General features: G+C 45.1%; 1 protein-coding gene across 4 annotated transcripts in view; it reads left to right on the top strand.

The window, feature by feature from the left end:
- The window catches only part of LOC306714854 (phosphatidylinositol-binding clathrin assembly protein), a 60,836-nt gene that overhangs the window by 2,107 nt on the left and 33,172 nt on the right, over window positions 1-25,557 (top strand). For all 4 annotated transcript variants that reach the window (XM_079185013.1, XM_079185011.1, XM_079185012.1 and 1 more), the window contains exons 2-3: window positions 11,689-11,831; window positions 25,364-25,439. In XM_079185013.1, coding sequence (XP_079041139.1) covers window positions 11,689-11,831; window positions 25,364-25,439 — 219 coding nt within the window. The remainder of the gene's footprint in view (window positions 1-11,688; window positions 11,832-25,363; window positions 25,440-25,557) is intronic.

Below are 25,557 nucleotides of genomic sequence, written 5' to 3'. Positions count from 1 at the left end.
TTACGCGAGATCAAAGTAGTTCTCCCATTCGATGTTCAAACGGAAACCAAGAAAAACCAACGACTCTTAAAAACATCTTGTGTTTCAGTGCCTGGAACTCTTCTAGCAGGTTATTGTTGGACAGACTTCAAAGCAAATCACAGAGAGAGATAACACTCGTGACAACAGAAAACCAGTCTGTCATCAGACGAGCCAGCAAAGGACAGACTGTGACTGAGACAAAAAAACAAACTCCATATTTACTCTCCCGCTGTTTTTTTGGGGGGGAAACCTCTCTCACATACCGCAAATACCTAGAGCTCAGTCGCTGACGTTGAAATTAAACTGAGTCACGTTGAAGGTGGCGGTGAAGCAAGTGGGGACAACGACAAAAGGAAAGAAAAGGATGTTATTAAAAAGTAAAGAGGGAGTCGTGTGCACAATGTTTGTGTTTCGGCACCATCGCTGCGACCGAAATGTGCTGAAGTTCTGTTTTTTCTGGGAACCGGCGCATGTTTGATCGATGCTTTCGGCTCAGCGGCCTCACATCCGTCAACTACTCCTCCTCCTCCTCCTCCTCCTCCTCCACTCGGCTGCTGACGTTCAGCAAAAGTCATGCATTGTCTCCGCTCCCTTTAGTGAACTTGGCCAGACCCCTCGCAGCCAATACACCGCGTCAAGCTTAATCATTGTAGGGTATTGATTTCTCAGTGAGAGCGACGACCTCGGTGCTGCCGGGGGAGGGGGTGGGTGTCGCACGGATGGGCCCTGATTGTCATGTTGTTTGTGCGGTTGATGACTTCCCCCGTGAAGGTAACATCGGGGCTGTCAAGTTCATTGTGCTGTGAGGACGGGCGGCCGGCGGGCGGGGATGAAGGCGGGTTATCCGTGAGGTCGTCATTCACTCGGGCAGCGTAGTCAATTTGTGAGTCGGTTAGCGAGCCGAGGAGGCCGGCGGGCGGCGTGTTACGATCGTTACTCAGTCAGCTAATGTGATGAACACCGGCAGGTTTTATGTTCAACTATTGTAATCCACAGCCCCCCTACAACACGGGGATTGCGCACTACTGCTGTGAAAGCCACGCCGGCTTTGCTTTACCACACTGAACCAAACGACCTCATCAAGGTTAGCTTGTGTTGCTAACTCTGTCTGTTCACACACACACACACACACACACACACACACACACAACTATCATTCTCCCCGTGGTACAATTTCACCGCAAGCAGCTGTGACCGTCTGACAGCAAGCTGTGAATGATCTCACCGGCATATTTGCATCTAGACCCAATAACCGGATAACCCAGGTGGGGGGGCCGTGACATTCACGCACCGCTGGTGAACAATAAGTGTCTCTTTTAAAAGCATATTTAGTGTCATGACTCATGACTGTCCACCTCAATACCCCCCCCCCCCCCCCACGCTAGTTAGCAGACGAGAGTCCTTCATCAGCATTTTTAACAGCTTCTTTTTATTTATGGGAATTATCGTCATTAAAAACCAACGACAGAAGGGTTCCGATGCACACATGTGTGCAGTTGTCAAGATGAGAGTGACTGTGTGTGTGTGTGTGTTTTTAATCCAGGTCTTTTATAAGCAGCTAAGTGATGCAAAGACACACACACACACACACACACACACACACACACACACACACACACACACACACACACACACACACACACACACACACTTTAGGAGGCCACTTCTTTCCACTTCGTCATCATTGAAACGCCGATTGTTTCACCATCTTACAGCTGTTAAGAGAGACGTTGTGGCATTTAAACTGACCCCCCCCCCCCCCCCACACACACACACACACACACACACACACACACACACACACACACACACACACACACACACACCCGCACCCCCTTTTACCGGCACTCTGTTGTCATGGCAGCAAACCAACAGCCAATTGGCTGGTGTTAAATGGGCTTTATTTGGCGGAGAGAGGGGAAGTTTGATGGTGGAACCGGCTGCAGCCTCAGTAACGGCCGTGGTTTTACAACCGTTGCACGAGACTAATGAAGCTTCAGATAATGGAATATCTAATCAACTCAAATGTGATATTCAGAGTATTAATATAGCAGCAGACTATTTAAAGAGGTAGTGCGTCTACCCGAGCAGAGAATGAAGTCACTCTCCCTGTTTGTTCCTGCGTGGAAGCGTTATGGTTTGGGTACCGTTAGCATTTATATCGTTACTAGTACTCTTATCGATTCTGCTAATCGGTCAACATTGCTTTATTATTCTTAGCTGCACACACACACACACACACACACACACACACACGGTGTAAACGAAGTGATGTAAACGGCTGGTAAAGTGAAAACCCCGGCTTCGTTCAGAGGTTGTTGTTTCAGCTCGATGTGCTGCTGATGGCCTTCTTCACGCCTCATCTAGACCGTCTGTCTGCTGTCGGAAAAGTGCCGTCCGACGTCGGCAAAGAGGTGAACGAGAGGAAGGAAATCGGCTTCAGAAAAACCTGAGGCACCCAGGCAGAAATCTTGAGTCATCGGTTGTTAATTTAGTGATATTAACATTCAACAATGTAATAACAGAGATGGGTGATGAATGATGGAGGATGAGTATCAATCTGTTGCTGCAACTTCAGAGGTGCGACGAAGACGCTATGACGCTCGGTAAAGACGTCGGCGTGCTTCGTCTCGGAGAGTCGAACAACGTCTGAAACCCTTTGCCCCAGCACCTTTCCGCAGTCTGATTTGGAGGGGCTGACATTTCCCAAAGGAGGATTTAAACGTCTCTCTCTGGAGCTCACCTCTTTGTCACTTTTCGTGTGTTAAAGGTTGGAAAAACATGTGCGGCGCTATCTCCATTTGAACCATTACAGCGTAGTTCTGTGCGCCCAGAATAAAAGCTAAAAACACTTTCTTCCAGCCGTGGTCGGATGCCTCTTGGTGAGCACTAGTTCCTGTCGAGCATACCCCGACCTTAAGTCCCTGGAGCTGTGTAGGGAGTAAACTAAATAGCAGCATGACAGCACAACATAATACGAGCTTCTATTCAGCTTATCTTGACCTTTCACCCCAGTGATGCATGTTTACTGTGCAGCACTTCTCGTGGAGCGTCTGCCTCTTTGTTCCGGTGTCGGTAAAGTGAAATGTTTTGTTGGCAGGAAACATTTGACATGTTGTTTTTGACCCTTTTGTCGGCTGTTGCTAGATGCATCACCCGCCGTGGACGAAAGGCTGTGGATGTAGACGTGCACATGGTTATATTTACACTATATTAGCTGGCTGCATGCATGGATTTTCTTATTGTTTTCAGACATAGACACATGACAAAATATACGCAGGAAGTATAACTTTAAAGCCCTGTAAAGGAACCAGTTTTGTTTCAAATGTCTACAAACTCCCAACCATTTAGACTTTGTTTTTGTGAAAGTTGTTGCTGACTTGCAGAAATGTCCGTTTGTCTGGTGCCCTGCTCAGGCAGTGTAATACCAGCCTTCATGCTATTCTTAACAGAGATGGTAACCACAGATTCAAGCTCAGCAGTTTGGTGAAGTTAACAACAAACTGGGGTCCATTTGTCCGGTTAGTATACGGTTCGTTTGGGACCAGAAACACAGGTCCAAGTGGACTCTGGTGTGTTTGGTTTGTGGTGTGAAAGCAAAGAATACCAACCACAGGGTTTTTATTTAATCCATCTGCTGACTGTGGAATCTGTTCATGAAGCAACCGTATGAATCATCTGCATGGGGTATTCTCCCTGATTAATGGGTCAAAAGCTGTTAAAAATGCTGTGCTTGTATCCGACTCTTGTGTTTGTCTGTTCATTAAGTCCATTAAAAAGATAATAATAAGCAGTAATAAGCCTCTGATGGTTACCGTACAAGACTCCTCATAAGCCAGTCTGTGCTTCTGGGAGCTTTTGTACCGCCCTGTCTCCACCTGTTAGTCGTTACTCAAAACAATTTGCTGTCTTATAATGCTTATAATTCCTTATTTCTTCATAAATAAACACACTAGAGGCATTCAAGTGCTGCATAAACGTCTGTCAGTCACCAGAATTTGATTTTCCAGGAGCTGGACCAGGGTTGAAATCCCACAATGTTCCTCCCGGGTCCGCACCGCAGGTGTGAAAGCACCTTTAGTCAGGCTGTTTTTTAAGGCCTTTTCTACTCGGTAACCGCTCCGGTTATGGAAGCTTAACACAATGTGCCACATCGTTTTCGCCAGCCGGCTGAGCCGCTGGCCCCACAGCTCCATTTCACAGCATGTCGTGTCGCTGGGGCCATTTTTAGCCAAACCCTTTTAAACTAGGTTACACTTGCATGATAAACTGATGCTTTGTGCCTGGCTCTGTCTGGGCTGCAGTGTGTCTCTGGGTTAGTTTGGGACACGGACACACTGTTTATGTCATTGAGATATAACAAACTATCAATCCGTGTCAATCAAACTCTATCATGTGAAGCCCACGCCAAACACCTGGCGCTTGGACACCTTTTCCACAAGACTTTGCGGTTTTATCCTCTCTTAAAAAATGGAAAAATATACACAATAGCTGCGGTGTTATCATCAATTATTATTCCTTTCACACAGTGTGAAGAATCAACATGTCTGGTCCACTTTAAAGATCAATATATATTCTGTTGAATCTTGATTCCTCTTCTCATCCTGCACCCTCATTACACAGCGTACACACACATGCAGTGTGGTTTATTTCCTGACTAACACCTAAAGAAAGTATTCGAGGAACAGAAAGGGCTCAATGGGACTTGAGCACATGAAAGAATACAAATACTCTTTCTTATTTCCTGTGCTATCTGTGCTCCATTGTTTCCAGCCCTGATGGATCTGCAGCAGGGTGGAGCTGGTTAGTAACACGGTGGGGTCGCCTGTGTCTCCAGCGATTGTTGGCGAGTCTAATGCAATCCAAACAGAGCGGGGGGGCTCCTCCCTGGCTGCAGAGCGGAGATAGGCCCAGTTTAGATGACCAGGCTGCAAGAAAGAAGAAGAAGAAGAAGGCTTACTGCTGACTGTCTGATACGGGCGTTTCAAGTGAAGCCCAAGGGAGTGTGTGTGTGTGCGTGCGTGTGTGTGTGAAGATGGATGTATTACAGCGCCTCCCGTGAGAGTGCTTCAGCGTCTCTAAGTGTGTACGGGATCAGTTGCAGACGAGCTACATCCTCAGTGAATATGTGATACTTACCGCGCTGTAGTGATCGATTTGAACTAATATCACAGTTGCACGTTGAAGCACGTTTCAAAAGTAACCAGAACAACACAGGGGAGACGTAACGTTAGCCTGCTTCCATCTAACACCATTCCATCGTTCAGGATCGACAAGATATTTGTGATATTGTGAGTTTTTTTAATGTGCGTTTTGACTTTGAATGAAGTGAGTTTTTACGACACCTTAGCGTGTAACCTTGGAGTTAAACAGCAGTGTGTTGTGTTCATTCACTCACACACTACAGCAGTGGTTGTTGCAGACACACCTGGCTGAGATTGGCTCTCTACTGAGTACACCTCTTCTAGTTTATAATGTAGCATCTGGTCTCACAGTGCAGTGAGAGTGAACTCCATTTACTCATTTGGTGGATTGAGTACAGGTAGTACGTGGTTTTTAAATGAGCTTTGTCTGTGAGTGTGTTGGGGAACATTCAGTCCTCCTCTTCTCATTCTGATGGTTATTTTTAGCCGTGTTCTCTCAGGAGCCTTTGGTTTGGGTTCACTGCTTGTTTTTTATTCCCGTAGTCTACCTGTACGTCTGTCTGCCTGTCTCTGTCTGCGTCACTCTCCTCTTTTTATTTTATTTCTGACAGAAGCCGGTAGACATTCCCCCCCGAGACATTTGTGCAGAGACTTCCATCCTATCCACTTGACAAGATTTCACGAATCCCCCCCCGATGAAAACATGGCAGCTGGAGACGAGAGAGTTCGTCTGTCTCGCTCTCTCTATATATATATATCTGTGTGACTAAGAGAGACAGAGCAGAGGCACTCTTATTTCAGACCTCAAGGGGATAATTAAAGCTATAGAACAAGTCCATTAGTAGACCAACTCCTGGTGACATTTTGTCACTTGCTGCCTCTTTCTTCCGTCAGCTAACTAGCGCACTGCGGACGCTTTTCTGCCAGAAAAAGGCGCTCTAAAGGCCCGAAAGTGGCAAGAAAACGATATATAATCTGTTCCTTCTGCTGCCTCCGCCTCTCCGTGATCACTTATTTTGTCCTTTAACATTTCCCAAAACGCGACTTCCCAGTTGTCGTTGATATTTTTTCTTTTTCTGTGTGCAAACTACTGAATGATAATGAAATAATCATTTGTTTGTGGCTTGTTAATCTAATAACATAACATAATGATGATGCTCAAACCTCCGTAGTGTCTTTTGATTGTGTTGGCAGCGAGGTGAGACCGTCATAGACGAGCGTCATGTTTTCCCTGACTACAAAACAAGAATTCCCTTTTTATTCAGTATTTACAACAACCAAAAAGCACTGTTATTCAGGGCTTAGTGTGATTGTAAAAGCCCAAAGAAGATGCTTCTTTTTCAAATTCAGCAAGCTTACAATTCACTTACAATTCTTCACAGCTCTCTCTGTCCTCCCTCTCCACCTCCTATCAGAAGGATTTGAGAGGGGAAGAAGGAGGGAAGGAGGGAGGGACGAGGGAATCCTCTTTTGAGGCGAACCTTGTCTGCAGTCCCTAACACGGAAACAGACAGAGCAGAGAAGGAGATTACTGCTACATGCCAGACAAGGTGCTGATACTGCGGCGCGTTAATCTTTAACAGATTGGGGCTGCACTCCTGCGTCTGGCTTTTCATCTGTGTGGTGTCTGCTGGCGTGTGCGTACCACCCGAAATACTCTGAGTGAAGGTGGCTAGCGACGTTATTAAACCTCGGTAATCTCACTCCCCTGCGGAGCGATCGGAAGGGCCGGGTGGTCGAGGCAGTTAAAGAGACGTCATCCTTTAACTGGATGACCACCGTTAAAGCCCTCTGGTTGGCAAATATCCGCCCTGATGGAAAATGTCCTCGAGTGAGACATTGAGTCCCTACAAGTCGTGTAGTTGACCTCCGACCTCCGTGGAGAACGTTCCCGTGATATCAGCAAAGGGCTGTATTGGTTTCAGTCCTGTTGAAGGTCTTCGGACTTGTAGAAATCATGCAAAGTGTTTTCCAGCTCTGGGAAAGTCAATCAAGTGAAGCCTGTTTCCTGTCAGTATACCAAACATATTTAAATATTCAGATCAAGCAACGTTTAAAAGTATTTATTATAAATGAAAGAATGGGAATATGACCAGTCGGATGTTCTTACATTTCCAGGTATTCATTGGCCCATTCTGATGACTGTGTGAAGACTCATTGCACTGATATTCTGCACGGCTAATCATTACTTTTTGGGCAACGCGGTTGAGCAATGAAGGAAATAACGGGCGTTGTATTAGTAGGAAGGCCACAAGTTCAGTGATTTCACTGGTAGTGTCCCTTCACAGTGTGTGTCGACAGAACTGTGTCAACATGCCGTCTTCCCTTCATGAAAACAATCTGATTTAAACGTGTAAAGTCTTTGAGATTTGTCCAGATTATGTCCTCTACCACCGAGCCGTCCCTTTAGGAATTCCAGCTATGTGAGGCTGACCTTCCTCTGGTGGTCTCTGAAGGGGCCGAGGCTGTGTCGAGCACACAAAGCAAAGCACTGATGTCACGCCCAGACGGAGGGTTTTAGAAAGATGCCGAGATAGGATCGAGAAGCTGATCGCAGGTCTGGTCACGAGGGGTTAATCCACCTCGGACTTTATCCCACCGGGAGGCTCGCCGAATTGTCTGGATCCCACTTTCCAAATCTCGTAGCTGAGACTGAGAATGTGAAGTCAATGTAAGGGGTTTATCCTGACTGATGCCAGCTTTAAAAGGTATGCGAACACCAGACAGTCGACAGCTGTCACTGTGTTTTTTGGAAGGAATTTCTTGTCACAATCGTCTACAAAGATTCAACGAAGAACTGATTAGGTGTTCAGTAAAAGAGAAGGAAGAGGTTTAAAGTGACAATCAGGAAGAGAAAAACAGATTTTGTTCAGGGTTAATTAGTTCTATGTTCTCCAGGTAGATGCACCAGACAGACGAGGAAATGGAAAGAGAGAGACATAGTAGATAGTGATAGATTTCTCTTGGTTTGTTGCACCAAAGTGTACCGAACACACACACACACACACACACACTTCCTCACTAGCTCCCTGAGCGCTAACACTGGTTCCTTCAGTACCAGGAAGTCTCCGGTCTATTGTGGTTCAGTCAAAAGTCAACCGATGAGCAGCAACAATGGAGCTCACATCAGAGAGGAACAGAGAAGGTCACTGTTGGGAATGAGATCACTGTGTGTGTGTGTGTGTGTGTGTGTGTGTGTGTGTGTGTGTGTGTGTGTGTGTGTGTGTGTGTGTGTGTGTGTGTGTGTGTGTGTGTGTGTGTGTGTGTGTGTGTGTGTGTGTGTGTGTGTGTGTGTGTGTGTGTGTGTGTGTGTGTGTGTGTGGCTGGATGGCTGGATCAAGGGACTGGTTGGTGTTTTTCTCTCGTAATCAATCGATAAATCGCTCTGCTGTCAATATTGTATAGTTTTGATTAATCGATAGCTTAGCATTAAACTGGAAGCACTTCTACATTCATGTACGGATTAAACAGACGGAGATAAAACCTTTTAATCGTGAGCTTTAGAGGTGCTAAGATAAGCTAATCGTCTCAAGACTCTCGGCAAGAAACGTAAAACGTGTGGGAATCAGACTCAAATATTTTAGTTCGTAAGTAAATGTGTAGTGTCGTCATTGTACAGAATAAATAGTCTCTTTTTGGAGCATTTATTCAGCCTACACACCTGATATGTTGAGATGTGTCCATTAATCTAGACTTAAAACACCCACACAGATCAATGTAATGCAGTCTGATTATTTAAGACTAATTAAATGCATACAGTACAGTCGTGTCCTTCAGCTGGGCTTTGAAGTGTGGACAGACTTTTGACATTGAGTCGTATCTCCTCTGAAGTATCGTGTAGTGAGTCAAGAGTCTTGCCGTTGAGGACTGGATCTTTGTGGTTAGAATAATCTGTCAGGGTTTGCATTGGGGGGGGTGGGGAAGACAAACAAACACACACCCTCAGAGGAGAGAGGAAGCGAGACGAGGACGCTTGTTGAGCCGTGTGTGGATTCCTGTAAATTGTCCCGATGAAGAGACGCTCATGTCTCGTTATCCTTTCCCTCTATTCATACTCGACTGCTGGTTTTCTCTCTTTCTCCCCTGTCTCCTCCCTCTCTCTTCTCTCCTCACCCCTAACCCTCTGTTCTTTTCTTTTTTGTTGTCTGTCCCATTATTTTGCCTCACCCTCCCCAGTTTTTTTCTCCCCCTGGTCTGGGATCAGTGGCATCTAATGCTTTCCACTCTGCCTGATTAAGTCAGCACATGTACCCTCTTTACATTATCACTGGAGCACACACACACACACACACACACACACACACACACACACACACACACACACACACACACACACACACACACACACACACACACACACACGCACACACGAGCACACACACTCGCATGCACATGCGTCCCCACAGACCTAATCAGTCCTCCTCTTAGTTCTGTCTCTCTCTCTCTTTCTGTCTCTCTCTCCCTCTCTCCCTCTGTCTCTCTATGTCTCTTTCTCTCTCTTTGTCTGTCTCTCTGTATCGGTCTCTCTCTGTCTGTCTCTTTCTCTCTGTGTCTCTCTCTCTATATCTCACCCTCACCACTTCCAGACTTAATGTAAAAACATGAGCTCTGTTAAAAACAGAAGGCGAGATGGACCGACGAGTTAGCCGCAGAAATAAAAGAGATGAAATGAAAACGGAGCCGCTGGTTCAGTATCTAATCAGCATTGGTGGTGTGGTGCAGGGAGGCAGTAGGGAGGCAGTAGGGAGGATTAGAGAGGTTTTTCTAACTATACCAGTCTAGGAAACTATCCCTCGTCAACGTGTCCTCATACAACAGTATGATATCCTACCATAAAGGGTTTTTTTCGTGCGTTTTCCTACAAAATCCAGCAACGCGTGTCAATTTCCACTCGTTGCGTGCATGTAGTCTTTTCAAAATAAACTTCCGACTCCACAGGAAACTCTGTGAGGATCTGGCGACTAAAGTACTTCGTTAGGTTTAGGATAAAAGATCGTAAGTGCCGTTACTGAAGTACGCAAAACATCAATATTGACTAAATAACGGAGCTAACAGAGGTTGCATTGAGTTACATTATGATGCGTTCAAGCTCTATTGTACAGATATTCAAGATGGAATTATGACCTCACTAGCTACATATGCAGCCTATGATTTACACAATTTAAACTGCTAATGCCAAGACTGACTTTTAATCAAAGCAAGTATTTGGTTTTCTTGGTATTGGAGCATCTCTAGCGAGGTCAGCACAGCTGCTATTGAAAGGACTCATTCAACATTCTGATGCATTCATATCGCTGGAACGATTCCCAAAAGCCATGAAATCCTCTCACTCTGTCGTTCACACCACTAAATGGATGCATTGTGCTGTAATGCACCTTGTACATGACACTCATTTATATTGGATAAATAGCGTGTGTGTGTGAGTGTGTGTGTGTGTGAGTGAGTGAGAGAGAGAGAGAGAGAATAATGCTGGTCTGTAGAAGTCTGTTTTGTTACTGTATGTGTGGGCAAGTGCTCGAGGGAGCTGATGCCCTAAGCAAGCTGAGAGCGAAGATAGGGCTTTATTGAATGAACGTGCACACTCGTGCACGTGCACGCCCGCCCTGATTGTGATGATGAAGCCTCCCCGACGGGACTCTTAACAGGTGCGCGAGCCGGCAGCTTCCTAACGTCCTGCGGTGAGGAACAAAGGATGTGGAGGTGTGATGGAGGGAGAGGGAGAGACGGGTGGGGGGAAGTAAAAGAGAAGGAATGAAAGAGGCGGAGAACGCCAAAGGGGGGGGGGGATGAAACGACAAGAAGCGATATCTGGTGTGAAGCATCAATTGTAGCCGCGTGTGTCCGTATTGATGTGTGTGTGTCACCTGTTGTGAGTGAAGACACTGGATCTTTATAAGAAGCCGCTCAAATCACACCGGGTGTATCCGGTCAGATCCTATCGAAATACACTCGGCTCGTAGTAAATTAAAATGCATCGATAGCTCGATAGGATCTTGGGACGTATCTGTGGTTTTCTCAACATGTAAATGGGGGAAAAAGTTGGTTTATGTTATCTATATTTTCTCTCATCAGTGTATTAAGTGAAAGCTTCTCCCAGGTCTCCTAAAAATCATCTTCTAGTCACATGCTTCTGCTTTATTTCTTCCTTTTTTATTCGACATATTGATTCAAATCAAAGCAGCTTACAACATGAGCTCTAATTTAATACTTTAATATATGTAAAACTAGTGAAATATGATCTTTTAGCAGGTAATACTACAGAGTTGTAGTTGCCAGGAAGCCTTAATGACGAATGACACCTGAACATACTTTTAAGAACAAGAGAAGAGGGAGATGGTGCAGCCGAGGATGAAAGGGGTTAGAAAAAGTTCAGCCTCTAAAACGTGTCCTTCACACTTTAGTCGCTTTTAAAATTCATCTGAAGTGGGTGCGTCGTGTTCGTCTGTCCTTGGTACAGCTGTCTTTTTCATTGCTACTCTTGTGTAACTCTCTGCGTGTCTTTTTTTTTTTAAATTCCTACCAGATCTGATCCACTGCACCAATGAGATGAACGTGAGCATTCCCCAGCTGGCGGACACGTTGTTCGAGCGCACGGCCAACTCCAGCTGGGTGGTGGTCTTCAAGGCCCTGATCGCCACCCACCACCTCATGATGTACGGCAACGAGGTAGGAGGCAGAAGAAACGCCACACACTCACACGCAGGAACGCATTTATGTTCATGGGGGGGGTGCAGGCGGGAGGATGATTTGGACACAAACGGCGTGTTCAGCTGCAGCGTACACATCGGGACGCCTGGAGTGAATAATAGAAATAACTGTGGAGTGCGGAGGAAATGAATTAGCCCAGTGTGAGCTGGAAGGGAGATGTGGGACAAGGATAAAAGCAAATGAAGAATCAAATGAATGAACTTGGTTGAAAGCTGGAAGAATAACACAGTCCCTCCCATGGATTTGCGTACTTTCAGACACAATAATTGGGAATTAAAAAGCAACCAATCCCTGCTATGTTTGGGAGAACTTTTTGCATGAAGAGGTCTGATCAAAGCCCGAGTCAATAAAATGTCTCAATTTATATGCAGCTTTTCAAAGCGGGAGGAGAGATTAATTCTAGAGCGAGAGTTGTAGTTTTATTAAGTGTTTTGTTCTTCACATACACTATTGTAGCTCGCATTTACATCAGTCCTCTAGCGCACTGTTAATAATTCAGAACCCTTTAAATCACAATTGATGGAACACGAGAAGTCACTTTGATATTCGGATGGACTGCTGCCCTTTTGGAGCCGTCCACTCTGGTGTGTTTCATGTATATTTGATGAAGACAGGAGTCCAAAGCAGCCCAGCATGTTGCTTTGTTGTGACATATATTCATTGATCACAACACGGCATGTATGATCAATAGGTAATGTGCAGTAGTATACCTACGATTATGCAATTTCATATTGTTTTCTGCCTTCTACTTTGTACTTTATGCTATCTATTCAGTGACACATTTATTTTCAATGCAGTTTTTCCCATTTCTTGTAACGTCTCTGAAGAAATACTTCAACATTTTGTACATACGTGGCTATTGCCAGTTAGCTTAGCTTAGCATAAAGTGTTGCTTTTATTTTGGTTTTGAACAAACAACATATAACGTGTGGTTTTTATTACCTTTCAACAGAGCCAGGCTAGCTGTTTCCTGTCTTTTGGCTAAGCTAAGCTAAGCTAACTGGCTGCTGGCTGTAGCTCCACATTAACCGTACCAATACCAGAACTTTTCCCCAAAATATGTTGATTTTCCAAACTATTCCTTTAAAAAAAGCAGCTCGTGTTCTGCAGACTGTTTCCATATTTGATAAACGTCTTTGTAGAACTAAGCTTTTCTGGAACCAAAAGGGGGTAATTACGCTCATATACACATACATATTTAATACACATCTTGAAAGCAAAGGCTAATACGCTCTCTACCTTCTTGTGCACACACAGACACACCCTGCACCACATTCCATTCAGTTTCCATTAAAACAGGGAAGCACTGCTTCCCTGTTTTAGTGGAGATATCTTACGCAACGCTTCCTTCTGTGTGTTCCTTGTTTATTACATCAATCTAAACTTCCTCTGCAAAGGGGAAGACTCGGGTGTGAGATCACTGTGTGTTTTCGCTCCACGAAAAACCAGCTTCTGAACTCACCGACAGCCGAGCAGCCGCCTCGCTGATTTCACTGCTGCTAAAATAACCTTTCTAGGTGCTTAATAATAACCCGTTATGTCATCAGGAGAGGTTCATAAGTGACACTCGCACACTCTTCAGCGAGACACGAGGTCATCGGATGACTCTGCTCTAAATGTTTGCTCAAGATGTGTAAATACCCGCATCGTTTGATGAACCGAATCATAAGTAGGTCACTGCGGAGCAGCAGGAAGTGGTTTAGAGGTATTCCCAAGCTGTAGGCTGATTCATCTCTGAGCTGTCACTTTCACATTGAACTCTATTTGATGTTCATGTCTCAGCAACAAACCCTGTTAATCCCTAAAGTCTGCGTAACACAAGGAGGGTTTGCAGAGATCACAACCACTGTGGCTTAACTCTTATTCTAATTCTGGTCAACAATAACTAAGTTAAGAGGAAGAGTGATCTTTTTAATATTAATATAGCTTCATGTTATTGTCTTCCTATCATTTTAGTGTTTCCAATTCATTGTGAAGTAATATTTAAGTAATAAAAAGCATAATTTTGTCCACACTAATACCTTTTAATTAGGTTCTATTTCGCTTCTAGCAAGTACCTAAGTCCAGCTGTGGATATGAAATGTTAACGCTGATGCACTGTAATCTTGTTCCTCATGTTATTACCACAGTCATTCTCTGAAAGCTTTATTAAAGCATTACTAATAGTTCAAGTACAGTCAACTGGATGCTCTTTAGTGGAAACTGCTAATATAATGTACAGTAATTCCGTACGTTTGCCGTTAGCGGTGCTGCTAACCTTGCTAGCTCTCCTCCTGACTATTTCAACACAGGTTTGTTCCACCACCGAACCTTTAGCACATTACAGCGCTGCATCGCTTCGTGTGTGTGTGTGTGTGTGTGTGTGTGTGTGTGTGTGTGTGTGTGTGTGTGTGTGTGTGTGTGTGTGTGTGTGTGTGCGTGTGCGCGCGCTCATCGGCCTGCATTCATCAGGCCTGTCAGGCCGGCGGTGCTGACGGAGGCTTCGGCGGCCAGGTGTCCCTGCTCCCCCGTGGCCGGGCCATCCGTTCCAGTCAGAGCTGAGAGAAATCTGGCCGTAAAATTAGAAACCGCAGACCCACAGAATTGGGGTCAATAGACTGTTCATTCCTTTTCAGATCAACACGCTGACTGGCTCCAGCTTGGCCTTGTTCAGTGTCCACCGCTCTGACAGTGAGGAACATTTACAGTGAAGGAAAAGCGGCTTTCTCAAAAAAAGAAAAGAAATCACTATTTGTCACATAATTGGATCTTTAAAGGGCTACCGCAGAGCATGGTAATGTAACGATGGGTATAAGCATTCAGAAAGCTGATTTGAGTCACTTTACATATTAAACATTGGCCCACTTCTGATACGATGAACGCTCCACCCTCAAATGTTATTTTCTCGGGGGTCACCCCGCCTTAAAGAGCTGCTAAGCCTGAAATAATTTCATTTGTCTGGGACGGTGTCTCCCCAGGAATATGTGCGGTGCTTTGAGTCTGATGAGAATAAAGAAAGCTTACAGGACATCGACATTAATACGATAGGAAGAAGAGTACAGAAGAAGACGGGTAGGGAGAAGGGAGGAAACAAGGACATATAGAAGGTCGAGAAGTAAGAGGAAGTAGAGAAGGAAAGGAGTTACAGAAGGACAGGAAGAGAAGGAAATTAGGACAAAGGGAAGGAGAGAATAATGTATGTGAGGGAAGAAGTAATAGAAGGAGATGAAGAGAGCAGGGGGTAGGGAAGGAATAAGAAAAGGAAATGGTTCAAGGAGAAGATAATAATATCATATATATATATATACCACTCAGAGCAAAGAGGTGAATTCAGTGTAAATATCTCGACAGGTGTGGGTTGGTGATCACAGTAATGGTCCATTGTATATACTGTGTGTGTATATGTGTGTGTTAAGGGTTAGTTGACAGCCCTGTATTGATACGCATTCAATTCTTCACCTCCAGTTTTTCCGGCTGCCTGTTAAGAAGCAGTCCTGGCTCGCTCCCCGGTGGCTTTCTGACTCTTTTGAGCGATTAAGAGTCGGTCGATATCTGTGATCACGATTTCTCTTCTGGCGCCGGCACAAAGCCTCTTTTAAGAGAGCGTTTTTAAAGGAACGCCGGCACACGTTGTGTCCGTACCTCTGGGTCTTTGCAGATTAACGTATGCGTACGGCTTTTAATTTAGGACTAATCTACAAGCTATGTGCGGAGTCCTGACTCCCTGTCTGGCTATTGTCTCACTTATGTATCAGCGTGTGCCTCTGCTTCCAGGCCTTTGTATGATAGGCCAATATGTACCAAAAACAACCCTGCAGGAAACCCCAAACAATGGCTGGGAGAGATGTTTCCCAGCCACACAGTCAGGAGTAGCTGCGTTGCATATTTCTAAGTGCTTTTGTAAGTTATTTCTGGGTTCCATCAGTTGGAATAGTAACATTTTTCATACCTAAAAATCATAATAAAGCCATAGTTTTTAGGGGCCCAGGTTGCCTACCATGCCGGTGTTTCTCACTACGATGAACTGCTACTTGGGTGAGTTTTTGTGCGTGTTTAGTGATTTTAGGGCTCCAGGCAAACAACGTCTAGCTTTACTTTTCACCCTTTCTCTTTCTGGGAATGTTGCTATCGACAGACTCCAAACTCTCTCCCTGAAGTAAAACTATTAACTATTGATAGTAAAACTTCAAGGGAAGATCATGCACAATGTACCTACATTTGAGTTGTTTTAGGGGCCTTTTGTAAGAGGTGGAATAGTAACTATTAGGGGCCCTTTAAGTTGGTGATGCCCCTGTTTGTTCCTACAAACCGGAGCGTATTTCACTGGTGTTTCTGGCCGTGAGTGGCTGAAACTTGGGTGTGACTCAGCTTTTGTCATGCCGGTTGTATTGCCGAGGACCAAAGGAAGCGCAGTGTCGTGTGTGTGTGAAGTTGTTTGTTTGTGCGGTTATTGAGAAAAACACCACAGGCCGAGCACTCGGCCCGTCCTGAACAGTTCTCTAAAGAGTTCTTTATTCCAGGGAATGAAATGCTTTTGCTCACTTGACCGCAGCAGAAAATCAAACTCATGCAACCCTAACCTGTCATGCTTAAACATTGCTATTTATTTTTATGATGAGTAGCCTTTTTTTAAACAGCCCTCATGGTTTTCCCTCCGTGACTTCGAGGAATGTCACAGCACAAAGATTTGCCAGAGATACAATATAACACAACGCTGTGAAAAACTGAGTTTTAGGAGTTTGTTTTCAAGGACGTCAAGACCTCAGATATCCTACCAATCATACTTTATTCTTCAGGACTGGATATAAGTGTCAGCGGGGAGAATTACAGTCTGATTGATTGCACCTAAGTGCATCGGGAATCAGGAATAGAGAGCTGTGACTCTGTACATCAAAACCGAATGCAGGCATAGCATGGAGTACATTAACAGAGGGAAGGGAAGGTGGTAGGAAGGAGACGGAGTGTGAGAGTCATTAAGGACATGAGAGGAGACAGGGACGGTCTGGCGAGGACAGCGGTGAAAGTGCTGATGGTAGCAGGACGCACAGCTTTTCCTGTGTGTGTAATAGATAGGGCAGGAGGGAGAGAACAGTAAGGTGTGTGTGTGTGTGTGTGTGTCAACAACGTTTGTGTGGGTTTTTTTTACGACAGTGTAAAGTTGCGGTGTGAGTCGCCAACCCCCCCTAAAAACCCCGATGTCCTCGATAGCGAACGGCCCATTTGTTTCAGTGACGTCAGCAAAAAGCACTCTTCATCACTACACTCCCTCTGCCTCCTCCGGGGGAGGCGAGGACGAGACAAAAGCAGAGATTTAAAAGAAGATAAGGGTGTGTGAGATATTATGAAAGACGGAATGTTTGACCTGGCAAGAGAAGGAAGAAAGGAAAGGAAAAGATAAATTAAAAGGCAGTCAGAGAAAAGAGGTTTCGAGATCTGCTGACTCAAGCACTGTGTCAAAGGGAGCAGGGACACAGAGGGTGTGTGTGTGTGTGTGTGTGTGTGTGTGTGTGTGTGTGTGTGTGTGTGTGTGTGTGTGTGTGTGTGTGTGTGTGTGTGTGTGTGTGTGTGTGTGTGTGTGTGTGTGTGTGTGTGTGTGTGTGTGTGTGTGGTCATGCTGACTCTAATAGGGGTCACTTGTGATAATCTGAAGAGCTTGAACGCACACACACACGCAGAGACACAAAGTCACCACACACATGCTTCCTATCAGCTGCTGGTGCGATGGACATAAAGATGATTAGTGTAGAGGCAGATATCAGTGTGTGTGTGTGTGTGTGTTCCAGACAGCGCCACACAACCTATCACTAAAAAGCCCAGGGTGACCCATGATGAGCTGACACCCTCACCACATACTTCCTTATGCTGCTTCAGGCAGATAAACAAGTTTCCCCAACTCAAGTAAATTGGCTGCATCTGTGTGATCAATAGATGAAAGTAGAGTGTGTGTGTGTGTGTGTGTGTGTGTGTGTGTGTGTGTGTGTGTGTGTGTGTGTGTGTGTGTGTCCTGCCAGACTCAGTCGACTCAGCCAACCAGAACCTTGCAGGGTAAAACTAGCTCAATACTGACTGCTACTTTCAGCACATTATTCACTACATTAGTTTGTAGGCGTTGCAGTGTTCACAGCTAGCTAGTTTGAATGCTATCAGAGTTTAGGCTAACATGTCAGCTCCGTGCTGCTCGTTGCATTTGGGGAATTTGAACCCAAATATATCAGTTCACCGTCGATCTAAAAAGCCTTTTCTCTTCCCTTCTAGTACGTTTTCCAAACGGCCTGTTTGTGTATCGTGAACTGTGGATGATGCAGACTTTTACAAGGAGCCGGTTAGCTGTAATGAATGAAGCCACCAAGGATATATTTTAGGATCCATCCGGCAAGATTGTGGTTTTAAAACAAGTCGGCCGGTCACAGCGTTTTCCAGCAACTCTTAGAACACACGTTGGACTAATTACAGCTGATGAAATCTGCTGAATCCTGCGTTTGTTTACAACCAGTAACTAAGGGGGGGGGGCGTGGCTTATAGACTGCTTTATAAATAGAGCTAAATAAATCCAGAGAGATGGCGCTAACTGTGGTCAGTCCTCCCTCCTCATTCCTTGCAGTACATGTGTGAGAAGACAGAGTCTCAGAGTGTTTGGAGGGCAAACTTTACTGCAGCTCCTAATGTTCCATGAAATGGCGAAAAAGCCCTCTCTCTCCACCCCTTCAAGCGTCCGGTCATGCAGGGCAACAGACTGAGTAATACCTCCACAATTTCCATTTTCTTCTTGCCGTTATGAGATAATACTGTTTTTACGGCTTCCCTTCTACTGTTTGCTCAGCAGTAGCACACTTCTTCCTTCCTTCCACGAGTCTCTCTTCAAGTGCCAAGTTTAATTAGTAGTGCCGTAATTAGCTCTGCTGCTTCCACCCCTCGATACGATTGCACTTTAAAACACTATAATTAGCGGTTTTACTGCATTTGACCTCCAGTCAAAAGTGGTTTAGTAGAATGAAAGTAATTCATTTCCAGACTGTAAACATGACTCCTTTTTTTATGAATATTTAGAATAAATAACGATGAATAAAATAATAAAGCTTCCTTCAAAGTTTCTACTCTAAAGTGTGTTCCAGACGTTCCACCGGCTACTGGCTCTTTGTGAGGTATGGCACACCCATGAGTACATAAGATGACATTCATTCTTTAGGAATGTGATTTATGATTAGCTTGAGGGATAAATATAGACGCTCAAACTGGGAGGATCAGGTGACTCCTCGGACAATTAAGCGAAGTCTCCCAATGCTACATGTCCGCCAGACCCGGCGAGGACGCTCGTGGACTCGCTGCTCCACTCCACTGGCTCCCCGCTGGTGACGAAACCCCATCGAGGAATGCACCCGATTGGTCCCCGGTTGTCTGTCCCACTGTTTTTAAACGGGAAACAAGATGGCGGCCTAGCTCATAAACCTACATAACGGCAGCGCTGAATCTGGCTTCATTTTAGAACTAGACCGGCTATTTTGACCGCTTGCTCCAAGTGTTGTGAGCCAGGCGCTAAGCTATGGACGGTGCTCATTTGCGTAACGTTGATATCTTTCCAACGTAATGCAAATACAGGCCGGCGAACGCATTGCAACACCCCCCCCCTCCAAACTCGCCGCAACATTCCCAGCATGCACTGCGCGACTGCTTCTCCTGCTCTCCATAAAAAAAGGACAGATGATGCTCCACTACCTGAGTCTTTGCATGTCATGTTCCTTTCAATAGTGTACTAGTCAGGAGAAAAAACTACCCACTTAGTGTGTGTGTGTGTGTTTGTGTGTTTGTGCGTGCATTAGTGCGTGCATTAGTGTTTTTAAATGATGACTCATGTTGCCTTTAGCTGCCTCATTGACCTCCTCCACCAGCAAGACACAACTGCTCCCATGAGTGCCGGAGCCCACACACTATCAGCCTTGTCACCTTGTAGGCATAGATTCCCACACACACACACACAAAACGTTTAAACATAGACGTCTCTTTAATCCCGTCACTCTGTCACCCACCTAGCTTCTCTTTGTGGCTTTCACACTTAGATTGGATTCAGAGGCTAAATGGTTGATTGCGTAAGAGAGGAGGAGGAGGAGGAGGTGGAGGAGGAAGAAAATAGATGACGGGAGAGAATCCTATGCTTGTGTGTGTGAACATGTGTCTGTATCGGTCCGCACGCCTGTCTCCTTGTGTCCTTTCTCCGCTTGCATAAGAGCTGCTTTCATTCAACACGGCTCGATCACGACTCATTCTTCCTGCGTGAGTCATCAGCCTTCAGTGGAGCTCGTGGTTTTTGCAGTCAGTTCTGTGGAAGTTTGTGCATGTGTGAAGTTAAGTCGAGCACCGCAGCCAAAAAAACTAATTCCCATGTGGACTCAACGCCCCCCCCCCTTTTGGAAACTACCCGTCTGTATTCCCTGTAAACCGTAGTTGGGATACTTTTAATAGATGTGCACTTTGAGCTCTTGTGTTTTACCCAGAAGACCCAGGTGGCCTCCTCCCTGCTGGCTGTGTGTACACGTTGGCAGGTCCAAAGAGGGCAGAGCGGGAACAGTTTCAACTTCCCAGATATCATGTAATGTGACGTCAGTGAGCTGCACACAGCACACTGGTGTTTACCAACCAGGCTGGTCTGTGCAATTCTTTTATTTTTTATATTTATACCAAAGGGAGGAGAGATGAAAAAGATCTGGAGTCAGTGAGTACAGCTCTTTCTGGGTAGATTACGTACTTCTGTGGCAGCCTTGAGTTACCATTCATTACTTCCTCTGGGTGGAAAAATAAGAAACGTTGCCTTCGAAACTCAAGGAGTATACTCAAAGTGTATTCCCTGGATTGTATTCCATCTATAGACTTTATATAAGAAGTGGACGTAGTCATCAGGATGTCACCCATTGGTTTGTGGTTTGAAGCCTCAAGTTTGGCATTTTGGCCGTATTTGACTCTAAATGGACCATCATTTACTAAATGAACATCATGCTGTATTGAAGAAGACTTGAAACTAGAGATTGAGACCATAAACTCATGTTTACAATGTTTACTGAGGTAATAAATCAAGAGAGAAGTAGAGTCATTTTCTCATAGACTTCTATACAACCAGAGGAGTCGCCCCCTGGTGGACATTAGAGAGAATGCAGCTTTAAGACACTTCCTTATTGGCTTTATTCTTCAGGACCAGAGGTTGCCACCTGATTTCATCATCTCACCTGTACCTAAAAGGACATGCCCACCAATGCCCGAATGTTTTTTTGGAACAGGGCCTAGGTAGGTTCAACCTTAAAAAGAATAGCCCCTGACTAAAAGTATATGGACATGAGAGACCACGTTCTATTGCCTGTGTGATTGAGAAAGAAGCCTAAAAAGTCTGTCACATTGTAATAACCGTGGCAGGATTTAAGTGCTCATTTTAAGCCGTTGCCTCTTCGTCAAGCTGAACTCAATTAGATCTTCATCCAGACACAATTTGTTGTCAGAATGCAGCAACAGTCTACAGAGCTCCAGCCTTGGCTTCTCCTCTACATAAACACGACTACACAATGCAAAAAGAAAAAGAAAAGAAAACCACTTCAGGTCAGCGCTGAGGCCATGGTGTTCGGTTACTAGGGAAACTACCAACTTGTGCACTTTTGAGAGAAAGACGTGGAAGAAGGAGTGGAGATGGAGAGAGGGAGTAGCTATGTATAGCTATGTTGAGGATGAAAGAGGCAGGGAGTAGCCAGGATCTACATGCATCAATAAAACATGAGGTTGTTCTCCGATATGCTAACATGAATTATTTGACAAGCCGACCCACTTCTCCGTCTCCCCCTCCTCCCTATTTCTGTACACTCTCCTCTCTATTCTTACACCTATTCTCAAAAATCTCAATCTCCTCTCAGAGCGGCGTCTTCGCCGAATGATCTAGAGCTCAGTGGTTTCCTGAGTCTCCCTCTGTGCAGAGTGTTTCTGCCCCTTTATAGATTCTCTCCTTTTTAACTATATCCATGCGTTTTGTGTGGGTTCTCTCTCAGCCTCCGCCTTTTGTATCCGAGTCTGAGGGAGAGACGCATTGACAACGTCAGATGGGCTTTTGATGAGGAAGAGAGCAGTCGGCACACAAGACGAGAAAGAGCTTCTCGTGGTAGCTCCTCTCTATCCGGGACCATCTCCGTCTGAGTTTCTCTGTCTTAACCTGGGTTTATTGCTAAACTCTTCACGTATTTCTCAATCTGTAAAGCTTTTTATTCACCCTAAAACTTGAACTCGTAGTCGAGATGCATCAAGACAGCATCTTGTCTAAGATCCTAAGAACACACATTTAGTTCTGAGGGCATTTCACTTACGTTAAAAGCTGAAATAATCATGGATTCAAAATTAAGAAGCTGTCATTAGAAACTGTTTGTTTGGGAAAGCGCAGGCACTCTCAAAACGGATACTTTGCAGGTGATTGGATGAACCATCTGTCAATCAAACTCTTGCCGAAGCCAGTTGGGAGAAGAGAGAACATCTTTCCCATTGAGAAAAGCCTTTGATACTGTTGTTTGCTTTTCTCTCGATGCAGAAAAACTCTCCGGTTTTGATGTAACTGATGCTACATCTACGCTAACCTCTTCAGGAGCCGCCATTGATGTTTAGAACGAACTGTCGCCTCGCTGTGTGTCGTCACACACACCTAGATTCCCCCCCCCCCGTCACTTTGTCTCCGGTGCTTCCAGACGGTTGGTTTCTGCCCTTGTGCTGCGGATACCAACCAACCCCCATAGTCCGGGCATAGTCAGTCTTTCAACCGTGTGTTTTTAAACCGTTTAAACCACTAAAAGGCCAAACTTGAGTGTCTACACGTGAAATATGACGTTACACTCCATAGTTCTTTGGTCTTTCTTGATGAGCCGCTTCCTGTGGTCGTCTTGCGGTCTTGTTGCCGGTTATTTGCCATCGCAGCAGGACGTTGGGTGGCCTTTCTTCAAAAGTTGTTTCTTAGCACCACGGCCTAAACATTCAAATACATGGGAGGCCGGCCATTTTTGCCGCAATGCCTGATTTGGTGTGAATGCAGCCTTACTTTCACCTTTACCACAACTTCTGCATGCACCTCTCATCCCGCACCTCAACCGTATCTGGTTTTTACTGCAACTGTAACTTAGACGAAACTCTAAATTGTAGAACGTCTTAACCGTTAAATCAATGGTTGCCTTTTAGGGACATTTCTGTCCACAGACAGCCGAGTCCCCACAAGTTTGGTTCCCACAGCGTGAGCACACACACACACACACACACACACACACACATAAAGGACGAGAACCAAATCAAATCCTTTATGCCTTTTTAAACAGTCCCAGAGCCCTTGGAAACGTGTCAGTGCTGCTGAGTCCAACACACATACCCGCAAGCATATTTGTGCTCACAAATGCACGCACGCACACACACACACACACACACACACACACACACACACACACACACACACACACACACACACACACACACACACACACACACACACACTCAGATGCTTCAAGCAGCCAGTGAAGGCTGGTTCTCTGCCAGATCGGGAATTGGCAAACTGGCAAATCTCAGATCATTTTAGGTCAGTTGGACAGAGACGGCCTTTGACGTTAAGATGCTTTTGGGAAGCCTGAGGCCTGAGTTCCCAAAACTGTGGATGGTGGTCAAGATTTATTCCACTGCACTAAACTCAAGGGACACAATGCAAGTTTGATTCTAGTCGAGAGAGAGAGAGAGAGAGAGAGAGAGAGAGAGAGAGAGAGAGAGAGAGAGAGAGAGAGAGAGAGAGAGAGAGAGAGAGAGAGAGAGAGAGAGAGAGAGAGAGAGAGAGAGAGAGAGAGAGAGAGAGAGAGAGAGAGAGAGGAGAAGAGAGAGAGAGAGAGAGAGAGAGAGAGAGAGAGAGAGAGAGAGACCCAACGGTTTGGCTTTCATTTCCTATTCGGTAATTCGTCAGCAATTCTGACTACCTCATAGGAAACCTCAAGTTTTACTTCTATTTTTTCAGTTGAAAAGTCTTTTGTTGCATTCTTTGCACCTGCAGATAAACATAGAAATCATCAAGAAGATGAAGTAAAATGCTACGCTTCTTACATCTCTATTATATGAAACGGCTATAAAATCTGAATTGCTAATGAGCAGAATTGTAATAAATAAACAGTTACAATTCAGTTATTTGAACACAGTAAGTGTAATCAGTGTAGCATCATTGGATTATAATGCAACCTAACCGGTTTCATAACCTGCCTCACGACTTTGTAAATACCATCTGTCAGAAGAAGTTGGCACCGTCTGACTCCTGTGCAGATGTGTTTTCCAGGTGCTTGTGCAGCTGAATGTAGTTTGAGTTCTTTCGTTCCACATTGTGTATACAACACAGTTATTCTACTTCACCCAAGGTCTTTGAAGTCCTACAATTCAAAGGATGTAGCTGTTAATAAGGCGGCAACCTCCGGGTCTGAAGAGTGAAGCCAAAGCTGAAGAGCCTAAAAGCTGCATTCTCTCTAGTGTCCACCAGGGGGCGACTCCTCTGGTTGTATAGAAGTCTATGAGAAAATGACTCTACTTCTCTCTTGATTTATTACCTCAGTAAACATTGTAAACATGAGTTTATGGTCTCAATCTCTAGTTTCAAGTCTTCTTCAAAACAGCATGATGTTCATTTAGTAAATGATGGTCCATTTAGAGTCAAACAGACCATAAAGCAGGGTGTGCTTTAGGGCGGGGCTACACAGTGATTGACAGGTCTCCTATGTCCGTTTTTTGTCTTCTCCGTTCATGAAATGGAATTTGAGAAATGCTGACTCAAATTCCGGTGCCCATCTCTGCTAGAGCAGCAAGAACAAGACAGTTTTGGGGAAGTATAGATGAGCCTCTTTGCCAGCGACGTGGGCGTGAGAAAAGCTCTCTTCTGATGCAGCAGGAGAAACATAGACGGCCCAGCCTGAGGTGAGGAAGACGTCGGTTACATCCTCCTCCCCGCTGGTGTCTGAGTTCTTTCAGTGTGCCGTTCGTTAGCCGACCTCTGACCTCTCCGCAGGAAGGCAAACGAGACGCACGGCAAGAAAAGACCTTCTCAGAACCTACATTTATTATTTAATCATCACGTTTCTTAACTTCTCTCGAGAGGTGAAGTGTTTGAGTCGAGGCCGTGCGCTGCGTTTTAATTGAGCCGTTGGTGTCGGTGATGAATCATATCATATTCTTCTTCATTAGCCGCTGGCTAATGAGCACAAGCTATTACCATCTGTCAGGGAGCGGGAATGTGTTTCACTCAATCGGTCGCTCTTAATTATCTCAATACATTGTGAATAAGAGAGAAGATGGCCTCAAACCAGCAACCATACGGCTGGAAACCTACTTGTAACTTCAATGATTCCATTATCCAAACGAAGGCTTTGTCTCATAATATATAAAGTATTTAACTATAAGACTTATTGTGTCACTGGGACTTTATCTGATATAAGTTTAACGTCTAACCTTGATTTGACCGAGCGTTCCCTTTTGTCTTCTTATCTCAGCGTTTGATCCAGTACCTGGCCTCCAGAAACACCCTGTTCAACCTGAACAACTTCCTGGATAAGGGAGCCCTGCAAGGTAAATCACACACACACACACACACACACACACACACACACACACACACACACACACACACACACACACACACACACACACACACACACACACACACACTACGAGCTCTATCCGTGTT

Source organism: Pholis gunnellus (genome assembly GCF_910591455.1).
Source record: "Pholis gunnellus genome assembly, chromosome: 23".
In the NCBI taxonomy this organism is placed as follows: Eukaryota; Metazoa; Chordata; class Actinopteri; order Perciformes; family Pholidae; genus Pholis; species Pholis gunnellus.
The sequence above is the reverse complement of the archived record's forward strand: the minus strand, read 5'-3'. Positions and strand labels throughout refer to the sequence as shown.